This window comes from Mustela putorius, unplaced genomic scaffold, assembly GCF_011764305.1.
Source record: "Mustela putorius furo isolate JIRA1106 unplaced genomic scaffold, ASM1176430v1.1 tig00003942_pilon_pilon_pilon, whole genome shotgun sequence".
Classification (NCBI taxonomy): domain Eukaryota; kingdom Metazoa; phylum Chordata; class Mammalia; order Carnivora; family Mustelidae; genus Mustela; species Mustela putorius.
In genome coordinates, this window is record NW_025422087.1 from 7,853,799 (window position 1) to 7,872,514 (window position 18,716).

General features: G+C 45.2%; 1 protein-coding gene across 8 annotated transcripts in view; it reads right to left on the reverse strand.

The window, feature by feature from the left end:
- Positions 1-340: 340 nt before the first annotated feature.
- The window catches only part of STARD13 (StAR related lipid transfer domain containing 13), a 523,155-nt gene continuing 504,779 nt past the window's right edge, over positions 341-18,716 (reverse strand). For all 8 annotated transcript variants that reach the window (XM_013044890.2, XM_004770802.3, XM_045069762.1 and 5 more), the window contains 7 exons: positions 14,987-15,185; positions 9,847-10,057; positions 9,133-9,247; positions 8,074-8,295; positions 6,839-7,056; positions 3,777-3,953; positions 341-2,872 (listed from right to left, as the gene is read on the reverse strand). In XM_013044890.2, the coding sequence (XP_012900344.1) occupies positions 2,755-2,872; positions 3,777-3,953; positions 6,839-7,056; positions 8,074-8,295; positions 9,133-9,247; positions 9,847-10,057; positions 14,987-15,185 (1,260 nt within the window). In that variant the 3' untranslated portion in view covers positions 341-2,754. The remainder of the gene's footprint in view (positions 2,873-3,776; positions 3,954-6,838; positions 7,057-8,073; positions 8,296-9,132; positions 9,248-9,846; positions 10,058-14,986; positions 15,186-18,716) is intronic.

Here is an 18,716-nt window from a genome sequence, read left to right on the forward strand (position 1 = left end):
GAAGGCAAGAGGCTTGGAGTCAGATGTGGCTACCCTTTGCGGTCTAGCGGTCCAGCCAGAAGTCACATCATGCTTCAATTTCTTGTCTACTCAATGATAATGAAATGTAGCTAGAGTTTACTGAGTCTTTGGTAAAAATACCATTAATGTGTTTTTATAACTTCCGGCTAAGAACAATGAAATGTAAAAAAAGAAGCCCTTCCCATCACTTTAATGCCTTAGACAACACATCAAGGCATTCAGACTGTTAGTGAAGGTTGGTAACAACATCCTCATATTTGGGAGAGATACTGAATACAGGTTTTCCACTTACAGGAGGAAGCATGAAAATCAACATATATTTTATAGAAAATAGGAAATATTTAATGTATATAAATTTATTTGCCTTAGCAATTATTTACTTACAATTGATGATTGATACCAACAATTGAGGTAAAAATATACATGAGGTATAAATATAATATTTAAATGCAATATCATATTTTATTTCCATTGGCAAGATAACAATGAATACAACACTGTGGTATTTGACAAACAAGCTTGATGCATCTTTTCCCTCCTTTTTCCTTATTCCTTTTTTTTTAGACACACTGTGTTATGCAGCAGTGATTAGTATGTGTGTAAAAAGAGAAAAGTCAGTTGGATAATTTGAAGAGAGGAGGAGTCAGAAATACAATCATAGTTGCTTTTGGTATTGTTTTGCTTCCCAGAGTGTGTGGTCTTCGGGCCAGCAACACGAGCATCCCTGAGATTTGTTAGAAATGGAGACTCTTACTCCAGACTGCCCGAATCAGAGTCTACATTTGAACCAGATCTCCAGGTGATTCTTGTGTATGCTCAACTCAGTGACAGAGCGCGATTCATCCTTGTATGTCTATCATATTTTCCTAAGAATTCATCTCTGGACCAGTGTTAACATAGGCTAAACCTCATTAATCTTATCTTTGCATAAGAAAGTAATCCAGCCTATATGGTTAAATTTAAGAGCCACGGCAGAAGTGAATTTGTTTTGCTTACAGAGCACTGTCCAAATGGAAAATTATGGGTTGGCTGGCACTTTCTTGCGTAGGCAAGTAAATGAAAAACTTCTGGGTCATAATTCAAATAGCATGATTTTCCTTATATCATACAGAACTCATATATAGCATTTTTATTTCTTTCAATAAAAGAATTGCACATTGCTGATAGGAAAAAAAATTACATAATAACATAAATGCATACAATACAGAAAAGGGGAAAACACTCATTTATTTTTTTCCTCCCACACCAGTTGCTAAATTCTGATACCAATCTCTCACGGATTACTGAAGTCTCTCCCTGAAACCAAACATAATAACTTATCTTCCTTTCTACAGTTGTTGAATTACAATAAAAAAAAAAAAAGACCCCACAACTTAAATCCATCAGCAGTTGGTTAAGGAGAGTCCATCAGCTTAGTCTGTACAATAATAAATAAGGTCAAACACCTAGGTCAGCTTGACTGGCTAATGAAGAAATGCGAAATTAAGAAACCTGTTTATATTTTTGAAGACTAATTGCAGAGCATAGTTTTGGTCTTCCTGTTAGTTTAAAAACCCTGTCTTTCAAACTGCAAGATGTGAATGAATTACGTTGTAAGCGCATCACATGTAGCAAAATAAGAATTCCCTGAAACTGCAACGGTCCAGGACTCTCGAATGACCATTGCCTCCCCTTGCCTGGTGTCCAGAGTTCAATTCAGTGCAATACATCGATAAGAAAATGCCAATTAACTGTGACCAAACAGGCCACTGGTCATATACAATGACATTTAGGAACAGGATAAAATGTATCTATGAAAACTTGGTCAAACACAGAGGCCCCCTTTGGCTATGAATATGCAAAGGCTACGTTATTTGGCTCTAAGCAGCAGGGAAATAAAGTTTCTTTCAGTCGCTTGCACTGACTCCAGTAGCCCGTGGGCATTTGACATTTTCCTGAAATTGCAGCTGGCTGGGTCCACGGACAACTGGTCACCCAGCCCTACCTTTGGTCCCAACTTCTTCCCCACCTCTGTGCTTTTAAGAGGAATAAGTATTCTTTTCCTGGGTTTATTCAACACTCCATGCTCTGTTTTTGATTAACACAAACAGACAACACAGAAGAACCTTTGAATGTTGTTTTCCTTTGGTTAGCTAATCTTTGGTTAAACATCAGGGCAGACTGACAGACTACACATTTTCACACCTCGGTGTTAGCAGCAGATTCTGCTCCGCTTACAGGACAGTGGGGAGATGGGCCCAGAGCAACTTGGAAAGAACCACGTAAGTGAGTAAGGGACTCACTGAGTCAGACACGTTCCTTTTCAAAAGACGCAATTATATATAAAATTGGTATTGTACATATATACAGTAAAGATAGAGATATACACACATATGTACATATGCTATACATACATTTATTTACAGTTAAGAATATGCTTCTTAGAAGCCTTTAAATAGCAAATTAGGCAATGCACAAGGAATAATCCATTTAATTTTAAGTAACATAGATAAATGTTCTGATTTTTAAAAATATTATATTAGTAGGGATGTAGCCATCTCCAGGAAGGCTAGGAAAGTTCTCAGAAATTCTTGCATCTTCAACATTCCGATTTCTCAGTGTTTCTATTTTTAAGCACTAGCCAAGTCACTCAGTCTCTCTCTCTCTCTCTTGCTTTCTCACGAGCACACTCTCTCCCAAAAGTGTTTCCGTTCACTTCCTCTTCCCTGAGGTTGATGTCACACTGGGGAAAACTCAGATTTTAGTTTCTGGACCCTCAGCAATGAGGGGCTGAAAAGAGTTTCTAATCCTGGCAACTTCCGCTGCGCACAGATGTCCGAAGCCTTTATTGTACCACTCTGGGGAGTGACCTCTGTGGGGACAAAAATCAGAAAGGAAGTGGGAAAGGCGTATTCCAAGTCTCAGCACTTTATCACAGTTGACAGGGCTGTCCTGTGCCCCTGCTCACGAGCATGCTTGCCTACAGTTTGAGGCTGACCCCTCAAGGACCCGAGAGCCTCATTCTGTCATCCAGTGCCTGGAAAAGGCCTTTCTGGCCAAGAATTCAGTCTGTCTTTTCAGTGCTACCATCTCCTCAGAGAAGCCTCAGACTGAATTCTGGAAATCACTGGGGAATCTCAGTGTCTGTGTACCCAGACCCAGAACTTGTTCCGTGTCATGACTGCCCTGACGGGGCTGGAGTTCAGTTAGCTTCTTCTCCAAGCAGGGCGACAGGAGGGGACCACAAAGGGAGAGCAGGCATGACAGCAGCACAAGAGAAGGAGACTGGCGGTGACCGAGCAGCCACCGCGTGTGTGTTTGCTCTGTGTGAGAAGCACACATAGGTAAGTGGGAACAGCTCTGAAAAGAGAGAAGAGCAGGGCACCTGCGTGGCTCAGTCAGCTAAGCGTCTGCCTTCAGCTCAGGTCATGATCCCGGGGTCCTGGGATCGAGCCCCGCCTTGGGCTCCCTGCTCAGCGGGGAGCCTGCTTCTCCCTCTCCCTCTGCCTGCCTCTCCTCTTGCTTGTGCTCTCTCTCTGCCAAATAAAATCTTGAAAAAAAGAAAAAAGAAAGAAGAGCAGAGGGATACAGGGAAATGTCAGAGTTTTACAAAAGATGAGGAAAAGGAAACAGAGGGGGGCGGCATCAGTAATCTTCGACGAAAGCATGCAAGTATAGTAAAACAAGAAATCAGGATGATACACAGGGCCCTGGCGACTCTGCCACTCAAACTGAGGCTCCCGGGCTGTGCCTGCCATCTTGGGGAGTACACTTACTTCAGGTCTATCCTGCAGATGTGGGTCAGTCTCGATTTGCCGGAGCCACACGGTTCTATCAAGTACTGAGAATCCATCACCACGGCCCGTACGCCACCCATGAGCTGGGCTTCCTCATGCTCCACAGAGAGGGACACCAGGGTACACATGCCTTTGGGCAAATCAGTCTTCCAGGTCCTGTAGCAAAAACAACCGGCCCATCAAAATTAGGGCTAAGAGAGAAAGAAAAACCTGGACACAGCATTGAGTTTTACACCTTCAGTTTCCGGCTCAAACCCTTATCCTACTTACTTAGATTAAACTAATGGCTTCCATAAAGGTGTGTAAAATTTTTACAGTGCAGTTCAAAGCAAGGCTCTCAGCCTGCTAACCCAGAGGCCAGTGATGGTCCTGCAGCTTCCCAATCTGCTTTTGGAACCCCAAACTGAGTCTGCAGAGGTTCCTGGCCATTCCTGAAGGGTTGGTCTTACAGTTTTAGAATTAGGACTTGCCCATTCTGTTCATGGAGCAAACATTTACTGGGCACACGAGAAGCCACAAAAGACACAAAGATACACAGCCAAGGGAGAAAAACAGACATACAAAGAGACCTCCAAAACACCAAGGAAAGTGCAGTGATGTGGCTATGCATACGGTGCTCGGCAATCCTGTGGAAGGGAAGGGGAGACACACAGAAGGCTTCCTGGAGGAGGCAATGCTCAACTCAGTCTTAAAGAAAAAAATGAGCCGGTGGCGCTTCGCCTGAAGTAAACTAGACACATGTGGACTGCTCATTGTTTTCAAATACCTGAGGGGCTCCCAAGCAGGATGAGAAAAGCACGGTCGATATGACCCCAGCAGGGAGAGATGGGATGACACGTGTCAGCTCAGGAGGCAGAAGACCTGACTCACAAAGTGCACACTCCAGATACGAAACAGGTGCTATGAGGAGTAGTAAGCTCCCTGTTACAGGGGCTATTCAATCAGAGACGGAAGTCAGGGACCATGAGAGCATCTGTGTAATGACCATTTCCATCACAGGGCATAGATCTCATGATCATAATCCCAGTTATTTACCTCACAAACCCTATCCTGGGCTTGGCTACGTCATCTGTAACTTCGTCCGTCCTGTCCTACCACATCAGAAAGACAAGCTACTGGATGTTCCCCATAAAAACCTGGCAAGAAGCAAGCATGACACAAACGCCCAGCAGCTTCTCATCGGGTGTGACCATTCTCTGCAGGCGAGATGACATGTTCAGCAATAAAGACGGGGAGTTGTACACATATGTGGGGATATGATGGAAAAAGCTTCGGTAACTATCACCAGAAGCTCCTGAGCATTTAGAGAAGGAGATAACGCACGTACAAGTGGCAATTCCTGAAGGGATTCCTAATCTAGATGGGGTGGCACAGGGAAGACAGGAAGCACTTCAGCTCTGCCACTTCCTATCTTCTGGTCCCATAACCACAGGCATCCCTGTTGCAGGAGCCGTGTCTGGTGCGAGGTTAATTTTCTCGAGTGTTGTGTTCTTCCGCATCAGAGCCTCACGACCCACCCACTTTCTCTTTCAAGCTGTGGGTCAGTTATCAATGCTGTGGGAGTCTGCCTTCTGCCTTAACCACTCTATGTAAAATGTAACCCCTTACCATCCCCCTTCTTACTTATCCCCTCCCACAGGATGAGTAACATCCTATTTATGATTTATTGACCCTCCCTCCCTGGTAAAATGTAAACCCCGAGAGAGAGCAAGACAGCGGTGGCCTCTTGTATCCACTCCAATATCCCCACAGCCTCCCCGCGGGGCTGTGATAAGAAACAGGCTGGTGGGGCTGTTCAGTGGATGGAAGGAGGGAGGTTCCATGCATGGATTCTGGCCCTCAGCCCTCCAAGGGGCGGGAAGAGGCATGCTATGGCATGGCTCCCTCCCCATGGCTGCCATCCCAGAACTATTTGATTTGCTGTTTACAAGAGTGAAGACATGAAGTTTAAATTCCACGAGATGACGAATGTCCGCATAACTGTGGCAATAAGCCATCCTTAAGACTGCCCACATTCTCCGCCAGGATCCCCAGGTTGCCAAGACAAACACATATATTTAGGGAAAAATGACCCTTCAAATTCAGGGTCCCAGGGACCAACTCCAAAGGCCCATGTGAAAAGTAACCTGGAGTTTGCCATCAAAACGATTTTCATAAACAAACTGTTTGAAATATACATTTGGGAATTTCACTAGTGATTCCTTTGACACTACTACTCTATGGGAAGAGATAGTGTTTGCCATCAGTTATCAATAAAAAAGAATACCTCGATTCAATTATATTGTATTTGCTTTCTTAGTCTAGTCAACCCATGTTCTTTTGGACTCCATGCTGACTCACCAGCTCATGTGCACAGCTGCCCGTGTACACCTCCCAACATGGCTTGGGCTTCCCCTTCCAAACCCAGAGGGCAGGGGGCCAGAACTCATCCCGTAAACTGATCAGAAGCAATGCTTCAACAGTAGACAGGACACTTGCAGGCCTTGTCCGGCCCTGAAATCTGACTGGACATCTGACCTTCTCTGTGTTGTTGGACCTTCAGGGCTGTGCCAAGCTTTCCCTATGGGGCGATGGGCTGTGAACAGGCGAAGTTATACAGATGGGTTTTGAAGTTACACACACTTCCGTCGTGAGAGTTACACAAACCCAAGCTTGCTTTCCCCCGGGAAGAAGGCAAAAATCAGGAGACAAGTCAGAATTAATTTGCATAATTTGGCAAAAAGTGCAACTGGACAAGTAGCAGCTCTTCTTGGGACTCTGTTCTGAGGAAACGAGCAATATTTATGGCCTAATAAGCCATATGCTCCATAGTGAAAGAGGCCGTGAGAGAGCCAGGCAGAGCCATAACTTGGGTGAAGGAAGCAGGAAGTCAGGCATAAATACAGCGAAATCAGGTATCATGGAGGGAAATGTGCGCCGGCGTAGGGTTCCCAGGGGAGGCTGAGCTTCGGGGGTAGAACGCCATGAAATGCTTAAATATGCAGCTCTTCATCTGCTTTTGGAAAAAAGAAAAATACCTTAAACCCTAGAGGTAGGCTTACCTGAGAACTACGAAGTCTCTGGAAGGGTGGGGGGCCATGCTGTTCAACACGTACTGGTAGATTTCTGTTTGCTTGTCCAGGGTTTCCACAACCTTCCACTGCACAAAATCCTCATCCCACAGGTGGCGCTCTCTCAGCACACGGTTCAAAACCACGGAAGGGGGCGCTTCCACCTCCACGGCGGCCTTCCACAGCTTCAGCGGGTGCCCGTCTCCCACCTTAGGAAAGACACCATCAAAGGCTGAAGAGGACAACTAGTCCCAACCCAAACCTACCATTCTTCACTGGACATTCAGAAAACATTGCTAGTGATGTAACCTGAAAGAGTGATTCTGCACACCTCAGGTTTAAAATTTTAAGATGCTCATCTTTAGGCTTAGAATAAAAATAATAATAAGAAGACAAATAGTAATCACCAACTCATACAGGGTGTACTGGGTGCTGGGAAAGATTCTAACCTGTTTGATTTGTAAATAGCCCTCCTCTGACTGTGGTAGCAGGATGTCTACTATGCAAATGAGAAACCAGGTAGAGAGAGGCATGCGACTTGGCTAACATCACACAGGTAAGGGACAAGGATCAGATTGGCAGCCAGCAGCCAGCTTCAGAGTCTACATGCAGATTATGTGCAAAGGGGCTGCTTGCCAGTCTCCAAGTGGGTCTTTGACTTGCTCTTGTGTGTGCCAAGCCCCACGGACAGAGTGGCCATTTTTAATTAATTAATTAATTAATTAATATATTTTTAGAGGTTGGTGGGGAGGTGAGTGGCAGAGGGAGAGAGAGAATCCTAAGCAGGCTCCACACCCAGCACAGAGTCTGATTCGGGGCTTGATCTCACCACCCAGAGATCATGACCTGAGCCAACATCAAGAGTCAGACACTTAACTGACTGAGCCACCCGGGTGCCCCTGGAGTGGCCGTTTTTTTTTTTTTTTTAGTTGTTGTTGTTTTTTTTTTTTAAGATTTTATTTATTTATTTGACAGACACAGCTCACAGGTAGGCAGAGAGGCAGGAGAGAGAGAGAGAGAGAGGAGGAAGCAGGCTCCCTGCTGAGCAGAAAGCCCTATGCGGGGCTCGATCCCAGGACCTTGGGATCATGACCTGAGCCGAAGGCAGAGGCTTTAACCCACTGAGCCACCCAGGCACCCTGGAGTGGCCATTTTTAAAGGAAAACAAATCCCTGCTTATTACACAGGAGTCTCTGGGGGTAGTTTTTTCCAGTCCCTGAGATTACCTTTTTGAAAGCAAGATCTGTATTGTCTGTGCTGGAACACGTGACCCAGCCTTTGAACTTCTCCTTGGCTTCTTTCTGGAGGCCTTGGACAAGATGTTCCAAGTACGTATGGAAAGTTGCCCCACTCTCTTCCATCTGGGTCCCCAGGTCTTCCAGAGTTGGAGCGTGGATCTCAGCCTCCATGTATGAGTTGTGGGACTGGGCTACCAACTCATGCGGGACCTGAATGGACAGATGCACCAAAGAGCAACACACTGAGCTAAAGAAAGGCTGAGACTCACAGAAAAAGCAAAGTAATTCCGTCAAAAACCACAGCATAGGCAATGGGCCTAGTGCCAGGGGGCAAAGGATGTTTTCCCAAGATCGCTGGCAAGGCTGGGGCGGGGGAGTTTCCTAAAGTCAGGAGAAACAAAAACGTTTCTGAGACTCTAGTTGTTATTCACAATACAGAATGACTTCCCCTTCAGTCTTTCCGTCTTTCTTTTATTTTACCTTCAATGCATTTTTATTCAGTTTGGCAAAATGTGGGCTCAGGAAACTTAAGAGCACATAGACTTAAGGGAAACATCAAAATACGACTTAGAAATAGCTTTACCTTTTTAGCACACTTTCCCCATTTACAAATGCCAATTTTACCACAAAAAGTGTGCCAGAAGTCTAGCTGAGTTACTTCTTGAACATATCTGCGGCTAAACTCATGAGCTGTCATGGATTCTTAGTGAACAGGGATTGCTCAATGTCACGCACACGCAGATGTTGGACCTAATCAAGTCCAAGTTAACACACGTGGTGGAGTTGGCTGGCTGGCCTTTTACCTGGCAACGGAAGGGAATGTGGCTGTTTTCTTGAAAACCATCATCGCGGTAACCCTAGGTGTCTAACCAGCATTGTCAGTCACATTTCCTGGAGGCAAAGACCAGAGCTGCAGGGCGTATTGTTCTACTGTCATTGTAAAATCAGGAGCAAACACCTCTGCGATGCACATGCAGCCACCACTCCTCCTAGCATCTTATCTGGCTCAAAGAGCTCGGAGGAAGGGTGCTGGAACCTTGCGCTCACCTCAAACAGTCTGTCGCATTCTGTGATCATGTGGGCCAGGCCCTGTGCGGCCGCCAGGTTCTCACTGAGGTCCTTTTGATCTGGCTTCCCGGTGGCATATTTCTTCTGTATGACTCTGTAATTGAAAGGCAGAATTGTAAGCAGATCCCAAACTCAAGAGCTTTTCACAACACCGAGCCCATCCCTTTTGTTTTCGCTTCCCGCCCGGGTGCTGATCCAGATCCCAGACTTTCTCATTTCCAAATAAAAACAGTGACCACACGGCCTCGATACTCTGAGTCAGCCTAAGGGTCTGATGGTTCATAATGAAAAACCTTGGGAAAAATACAAGGGCAGGAATAACTGCTGGGGGAGAAATTCATCTAGTTTCTCCCCCGAGTTTGAAACCACATCGCTGTAGGCCGTTGGGCCAGAGCCTTAAGTCTTACTAAGTCTGTAAATAGCACTTCTCGTACTTTTTCCTCCTTCCCCCTCACACACTACACACAGACTGCAACACAATTCCTTGGGCCTTCTGGATCGCAACGGGCATCCTTCGGGACTACTTGGATTTATATCTAGCAGGTGAATTCGGTCACCTTGAAATATTTTCTGATTATAACTAACTAAATGCTGACAATTTTCCAAGCTGAAATACAACACAAGATTTTTTTTTTTTTTTTTTAAATCAACTATGGGAAATACCTGGTTTAGGTGTTGATGAGAAAAACCCACCTGGGGGAGCTTTCCTTCTTCAGTAAATTCAGATGGAAGAGGGAGGGGGCCAGACACACAGCCAGGTTCATGGGGGTCATCTGGTTCTCTTCCACCAAGTTGACCACGTCATTGAGAAAACACAGCAGCGTCTGCAAGACCTCCCTGCTCTCGTCGGCCAGCAGCAGGATGGCAGCCTGGGCCGCCTGCAGCCGCTGCTCCTTGGGGACATCTGTGGAAAAGTGGGTGCCAGGTCATGAGCAGGACAGCCGCAGAACCAGCCAGCAGGGAGACAGTGAGTAAACGCCACCTTCCCCGTGTGAAGACGCACTCAGGGACGTGACCATCGTCCACAACCATGGCGACGGCCACTAATGGCACAAAGAAGTCAGTCATGTCTCAGGACACTCAGCTGGTGAGAGGCAGAGCTGGGACTGGAACCCCGGCCATCCAACTCTGAACGCCCCCGCCTTGACAAAGATATGATTTGGCAGGGAACGCCCCCGTCCTGGCCTTTCGCCGTCTCTAGCAGACCAACTGCTCAGTTGTTTTCAAACTGGTTTTCTACTCTGGCTGAACTTAGCAATAGGCTGGGGCACTGTCAGCCTGGCTTCCCTCATGTCCACCCTCCTACCAGACACTTGGGAAGCACCTTTCGGGATGCCCGGGGCTCTGTGGGGGTGTTTCTGGATGCCACTGGGTTGGGGATGGCAGTATCGCCTTTCTCCACCCCTAGTGGCATAGCCAGGCCTCGATGCCAGTTTGGTACAATTAACCGTGAGTGGTGGGATTGAGCTGGTTGGCCCTCTGGAATCCCAGTGGGTCAGCTCCTTGAGGGTCAGCTGGACACATCTTTCTTTTTCCGACAGGTCACCCAGGACTCGGTGTGAGGAGGTGCGCTATTGGCTTCGTGTGGTGACCCAATGTCATGCATTTCATAATCTTGGGGAGAATGGAAATTGAGGTTGTCCTTGGGGAAGAAGAACCAGGCTCACTAAGGTTTTGGAGAGAGTCTGGCCTTGTCAGGCCATTCCCCTTCAGGGTGGTCCTCGTCGGGTGGTGGCGGTGGGTGTTGGTCAGGCTGTCTTAGAAGGGAACTGGCCCCAAACATATGCGGGGAACTGACAGGGAAAATCACAGCAAATGGTTGCTAGGTACTGCATTGTGCTGCCCCCGCCTGGGCTGATTACTGGTCTTTTAGGTCTGATTCACTGCCCTTCTTCTTCTCATTCCGAAAGACATGGTCAGGAGCTCACTTTAGTTACACTGTCTTTCTTAAAATGCCATGTTCTAGAGCAGGTCTCTGCAGCAGGCTGAAGGGGTAGGGGAATGTGCCTGTGGCCATCCTCGACTTGTGAGAAAAAGTATCAGGACTTGCAATGATGTTTATGTTTTCTCTCATGCTTTAAAAATACAGATTGGGTATGTTTTATAACATGCACAGTATATCACGGTATATCACAGTATATTTCTGTTACGAGAAAGAAGTAAGTATACATGCTCAGAAATTTACTACTGGTAGGAGTGCATGATAAAGACATCCTAAGTCTGCTGCTCCAGAGAGGCTGTGCTATGACCTGTCTGGGTCCTGCTCCTCCCCGCCATCAGACGTTCCAGGGCCAGGCCCACTCCTGGCCCCCGTCAGCCAGCAAATCCACATTTCTGGAAAAGCCTAACTACATTTAATGTTTTTTTTGTTTGGTTGGTTTTTGTTTTTAAAGATTTCATTTATTTATTTGACAGACAGAGATCACAAGCAGACAGAGAGGCAGGCAAAGAGAGAGCAGGGAGCAGGCGGCTCCCTGCTGAGCAGAAAGCCCAATGAAGGGCTCGATCCCAGGACCCTGGGATCATGACCTGAGTCAAAGGCAGAGGCTTTAACCCACTGAGCCACTGAGGTGCCGCGATGACTACATTCAATGTTTTAGAATCCATCTCTACCCCCACCACATCCAGTGCGTGGCACAAGATATACCTGGGTTTAGTAGAAAAGAACAATTTTGTTCAAATTATAGCAGAACCTTGTTCTTTCTTGCTTACTTGTGCTGAAATAGGAGATACCATTAACGATTTCAAGCTTGTCACTGAAGTGTTAGAAATTCAGTTGAGCCATTGAACTGCTTTTAAATAGGCAACTTTAGCTAAGATGTCTAGTGTGTACCTTATTCAACTTTAGATGGCCAACCTTCTTTAAGAGTCATCTTGTCATGGCTACATGTTGTTTCAAATTTCTCTCTACTCACTTATTCCTTTATCCGTCAGAAATAACCTTCGATTATTTTTTACTGAAAATGATTGTGAAGGTCAACTATTAATCCCTACATTCACCATTCATTTGGGGTCTTAGCCTCGTGGACTTTCGTCACACTTGACACTCCTATAGTAGGCAGGCTCATTCTCAGCTCTCAGGAGACTATTCTAGATCTACATATCTGTGTGTTGATAATGGCAACATCCAGTTGATTTGGACCACCTCTCTTCTCCCTGCCCTCACACCAGCTTTCCTTCCCCTTTTCTTTTCAATATTCTCCCAGTCACCAAACTTTAAGACTACAGAGTAGTCTCTGAGTAGTCTCTCTGTCCTTCTCCCTCCTGGAGACCAGTGGGTTTCAACTATTTTCATTATCCATCCAAATTCTAATCATTTGATGAAAGTCCAAGAAGTACCATAGCTAAAATTAGAACTGCTCTGGAGAAGGGGAGGAAGAACAGTTGCTCTCTTTGACTCGAGAGTCTATCCGTGAAAAACTCAATTTCCAGTCTCACTGCTGGAAGTCACTGCACGTAATCTGGCACCCCAGTTAATGTGTTAGCTCACTCTCAAACCCTCAGTTCTTGGACAGTCCACTATCTCTTGTTCACCAATTTCAGATTCATGAGTCACAAGAGCAGTCCTGATGGACATTTACCTTTGTGGCAAACACAAACTTGGCTGCCTACCCAATATCTACTCCCTTCTTCCTCCTCTATTACACTTTTTTGTTCAGGAGAAGTCTGGAATATGCCCAGGAGAGATGGGCCCTTCCCTTCCCTCAGACACATGGCATAACCATGTTGGCCTAAACCCAAAGTGGTAATCCCAGTTCTTGTTCCAATGATTGATTTAAGAGAGAACAGGTAGACCATTTCTGGCCATTAGGACCAAGATAAATGCTAGGAGCTTCTGTAAATTTATCTCCTTGATAAAAAAAGACATATGCCCCAGGAGAAGCCCTTCTTCTCTCTTCTTGCTTTTGAGTGTGATTTTGGGAAGACAAGATCATTGTAAGTTATGGCAATTGTACTGTGACCTTGAGGGCATAACCAAGAGAGGCCGACTTCAGCCTTGGCATCACCAAGCTGTGAAATTAACCAACTCTGGAGTTATTTAATTCCAGATTTCTTGTCATGTGTGATTATAAAATTTCCTTATTGTTTAAACTATCTGTTGGCTTTCTGCTTCTGTCTTTATAGCTGAGAGCCCTGTCACTGGTAACCCCCTCAACAACACTCAAGGGTTCCTCAGTGCTTAATGAATCAAGTTTAAACTCTCTGCCATGACATTCAATGCCCCTCCTTGAGACGGCCCGGTCTAATTTTTCCGTGTCACTGGCACTGCATCAGGCAGTTACCATTCACGCAAGCCAGGAGAATACCCTGGAACTTCCTGGACCATGCTCATGCTATTTGAGTCACTCAACAAGTATTCCTTCCATTTCTTCACCTTCAAATTCCCCACCAAGTCCTAGTCCTCATCTCAACTTCCTTGGATTTTCTTTATTAACCTTATTATGGAACTTCTCCAGTCTTGTTGCATGGCAGTTATATACCTAGATGTCTCATCTCCCTCAGTGGTAAGATCCTTAAGAGCAGGGAGTACGTCTTACTACCCATCCGTATCATCTGTAGCACGCAGCACTGCCCAGTGCATAAGTGGAACTCAGTAAGTGTTTGCTCAGCTAAAATACATGCTGGTGTGATCTGCTTTCTTGTTGGTGAGTCTCAGAGAGGGCCAAAGGGATTTATCTCTTAGAAGCAATCTGGTTTTAACCTCAGACTAGTGCTGACCCTAACTTGAGAACTGATTAAATGTAAAGAATCTTATATGATAGTTCTACACCAGAGGGAGGCTTAACTGAAAATGCAGTTCGACCTCTTATAGCAACAAAGTCCTGAACTTTCTGTGTTTGGACGCACATGACATGTATCATTAACTTAACTTATTCACTTTGACAAAATAATATTTATTTAGTGGGTCATCACTTTATCCTGTTTTTGTAAGTGGTATTTATTATAATCCTTTTTGGATTTGCAATATTGTAGGCCTTAAACATAACACATTCTCTATATCAAGGATCTTTTTCAAATTGGATCATTTCCATGTTGCTGATCTCCATTTCAGGCATATTTTCCTGAAAGCTCAAAGTCCACAGGCCAGATTATTATTTTTTCTTTTTTTCTAAAGAGTCAGGACTTGGACCCCTGAAATAATTTATAATCATAACATTACTGCATCTAGAACAGAGTCACATGTTCATTTCTAATACCCGCTTTGTGGCTACCTTTAGAAAGATATGCTTTTTAATTAGAAATTGTTTTATTCAATGGTTATTTTAACTATAGAGGCTCTGCTGAGAATTTTCAATTTAACATCACTTAAAAAGTTCCAAGTGAAAACATAAATGAGTTGAATTAAGCATAAGCTTGATTTGGTTTGCCTACTTTTTGCCAATTAAAATACATTGTATTAAAAATACATTTGCTTTTTATTTCTGGTCATCTTAACACATTTGGCTTTGAATTTCATATACCCAAGGCAATGCTTACTTTTTAAAAAATTAAAGTTTTAAAAAACATTTACATATAAAATAAATTCTACTATGTCTTCTTCTCATCTTCAAGTTATTAAAAGTACACTGAGAGTAGGTTTTAGAAGTTATGCAAAACACTACTGAGAAGGAAAACTTTGATGTCAAAAAGGTATTTTCAAATGCATAGCAAATGGCTGGGAGATTTCCATATCAAACTGTGAACAAAGTTTACTTCTGGAAAGAAGCAGAGAATGAGAACTTTTATGCATTTCTTTATGGACTCATGTAATACTTGTCTAAGTAGACCTATAGAATGCTTTCTAAGTGGATGGGTGCCCACGAGAACACTGATCTGCATTCCTTCCACTTACACTGATAGATGTGGAGGAAGGTCTCGCTGAGCTTGTTGGTGAAAAGAGGCTCTGGGAGGTCCCGGAAGAACTGTTTTACCATATCCGCCACGTCATATGCAGACTGGTCTTCGTAGCTGACATTCTCGGGGAAGTTCTCATTCATCTGACGTAATGCATGGATTCGAGATTTCACACCTGATTTTCGAAAGAGACCCACCTGAAACAAGTCACAGGCACGTGTTAGTGAGGCCACCTTCACCCCAGCCATCCTCTTCCTAAGGCAAGCACCTCGGAGTGATGAGAAGGCAAGGAATCAGGACTGGATGAGAAGCAATTGCATCCAAACTAGTAAAATGCAAATTACTAGGTTAGTTACTTTGGACAGTAGTTGAACGCTGACTCCCTCTCCTATAAAACGAAGATAAAAATGACAGCCACCTCGCAGGGCGATTGTGGAGGCGAAATGAGGAAATACAAACGGCCGTGCTTTGTAACTTGTAGTCTTCTTAACTAGACGCCATCATGTCATTCATTTATCCAACAAGGGGTGATTAAATACCACTCCATTGCAGGCATACTGACAGGTGCTAGGCGGCATTAGCGAGCAGACCGGACAAATTCCCTGCCCTCTAGTGTTTCCCTGCCCTTAGTGGGGCTTTTGGGAAAGTTTGGTCAATGGAAGGTTCAGGGGCTTCCAGATAAGCAGCCATATCCAGTGCACCTATGTGGGAGAGGTTTAGGAAATGTGCTCCTGGAACATAATGATGTTGATTTAAAAGTTGTATTTCTTGTCCTTCTTTGGGATCCTTGCAATACTCCCTATGTTTGTCTCTAATCTGATGCTTGGCACTCATTACTCCGCCTGGTTAGTTACTATGCGCATAAGCCGTGGCTCTAGTGAGATTCAGACTTCAAGACATTATCTTATGTCTTTTTCATCCCTAAGGCTTAGACTCCTCTCCTGATTGACAAGCAGATAGAGTGGTTGGAGCAAGGCTCCTCTCACAAACCCAGGAGATAATACCCCTCGTAGGAATGAGTGAGGTGGAGAGGAGCCCTAGGAGATCAGGGATTCCTACAAGGGTCAGTCCGCAGCTTACACTCGAGGCCCCTCTAGAGGCTCTGCCCTCTGGACTTGCCTCTATCCAGAAAAGGGCTGAGTGTCTCTGGGTCCCCTGGCTTCCAGTGAATTTGCATGTTTGCTCTTTTTAAATGCCTGTAGGGCATGGAGTTGTTCCAATTTGGTCCTTCATTCAACCCTCAATCTCTCCTTTTCTCATTCCTCAAGGGCTCCCAGGTTGGCCCATTTCCAAAAAGCAAGGTAGGAACATTCCAAGTGGTCAGACAGGTAGGCAGCCGCATACCTGTCAGCCACACCTCCTCCTCCCCACACCTGGAGAAAGGCGCCAGGCGGTGTCCGAGAGCCAGGCCAGCCTTGACCCAAGTTCAGGTGTCTGAGGAGAGCTCAGTTTAGAATTGGCAGTTCTAATTCCTTTTCAAGTACAGCTACAGCAAGAGAAGAACTCCAGGCAATTAGAGAATACTCAGGGTTTTGTATATGTCAGCGGAACGGGTTGCAGGGGAAAGTTGCCACACTGCTACTCTTTGTGGCAAAACACCCAGCATTCTTAGTTGGTACTTCTTGGCATCCCAAGGCTTATCACTCTCATTCCACAGATCAGGATGTCCAGGCGTATTGCCACTTAAAATATTAATTGCTTTCTTTTTTATTCCGAAAGTTTGGAATGTCTAGAAAATGCCGAACTTTGCCGTACTCAGAGGAGTCTTCAAGAATCTAAGCAACACGAGTCATCCCCGGGCACCTCCTCCTAACTTCAGCACAGTGCACGAGAAGAAAGCACGGACTGTCTGAGAAGTTCAAGACGTCAGATGAATGATCGCTACAGTGAGATCCAGCCTCCATGTGTTTACATTCTTGACTCCTCTAGTTCTGGAAGGAGGCCCAGGACAATGCCGTGGGGATGGGCTACACGGAGTTCTCAGAATCCCAGTGCCTGGAAGGTAAATTCCTAAGTGTGACTCACAAACATTTATCCTCCTGTGAGGCGGTGTGGTTCCCTTTGAGAATTCCTGTTATTTTCTGAGCAGAAGAGAGATACTGATTGGAATCTATCAGAATAGAGCAGACAAGTGTTTGTGTGTAAATGGTAGGGCACCATCGGCTGTGTCTTGCTGGCTTCATTTTGGGGGCACGCTGGTCTGCGTGCGAGAACACATCCCAGCCGTGTTTTCTTTGCATTGTTCTGTCTCCAAGTTTCTTTCTAGTTTCAGCAAATATTGTTATTTTAATTATTGTTGACATGTCTGGAGCTCTCCAGCTGTGGGCTCTGGGCTGCCTGTTCTAACTCGGATCTCACAGGATGGCCAGAAGGCTGTCGGGTATTTTGTGTTCTGCCTCAGATTCTGACGATAACCTTCCCATCTCACCCTTATCTTCCAGGGACGTGGGAAGTATCTGTGGGATCTGTGGATTTTTGTTGGAAGCACGGAAGGAAATTTCTTTCCCAAGCCTAATAAAGAAAAGGTGGTCTGAACTCAGACCAGATTCCAGATATAGTAGCTAAGGAGGGCAGAAGGGAAAGAAGGAAAGAAACTCTGGTCTTCAAAACTGGCTCTGGGCTGATGAGAAAAAGAATGCCGGAACCACCCTACTTCCTGACTTCTTGTCACGTGAGCCCATGAATTTCCTCCTCTTGAGGCCATCTTGGGACAGCTTTCTGTTCCTTGTAGTGGAAAACTCCCCAGACACAGGAAGTCGAAGATTCTTCCAATGGTGCAAAGATCCCGAGAACAGGGAGAAGTCGACCTACGCCTTCACTGAACAACCACGGGTGGTGGCCTGAGTGATGGCTAATAATCATTTTTTCTTAGAAGAGTTTTCAAAGTGGTGATGAAACTGGCACTTCTGGTGAAAAAAATTTTTCCAGGTGAAAAATAGAGAGCAGAAGAAAGCATTTTAAAACTGTTGCTTCTGAGGGCAGCCTTGTCATCACCACAGGCGGGCGGCCGCTTCAGACCCCTCAGCTTCATTACGAGGAAGACCCAGTGGGTGTGCAATGTCTTCCTGCTGGTAGTCACACAGGGACCCACACAGGTTTAATTCTCTGCTGTCACCATTTTGAAATTCTTAATAATTTATGAACAAAGATCTCACGTTTTCATTTCTCACGAGGCCTTGCCAGCTCCCTAGCAGGTCCTGGGCTCCTGTACCTTGAAAGAGCAGCTCGGACACCCTCTCTGAAGAGGGCAGTATGGTGGTCAGAAATGCGGCGTTCATTTTACAAGCAGCTTGCCTGTGATCGCTCATTTTACAGGTTAAAATGGTGAACGGGGAGTATTCCCTTGGTCTTGTTTTTCCTTTTCTCTCTTTTGTCTTCCATGCAAAAGCCCGGCTCTGAAAAATCAAGGACTCAGAGTATAATCTGAGAAGGTCCCAGAGCATCACTTAACTCGTCTGAGGGAGGCAAGGGGACCGTGAGGAACAGCTAGCGGATAGGAGACACTTGTACTGAGTAGGAAGTGTCTTCCCAGCATCACTGAGCTTTTGAAACTTACTGTTCTATTGTTCTATTAGAAGGAGAGGTGGGGCATCTGAGCCCTGCATTAGAATTCGAATTTCACCTAAATAATATTAAATCTCCTACTTGGCATCCCTTTTATGCTAATCCTTTCAGTACTTGATGATGCTTATCGGGACTTCCATTTCCTTTTCTTCAGAAATGTGCTT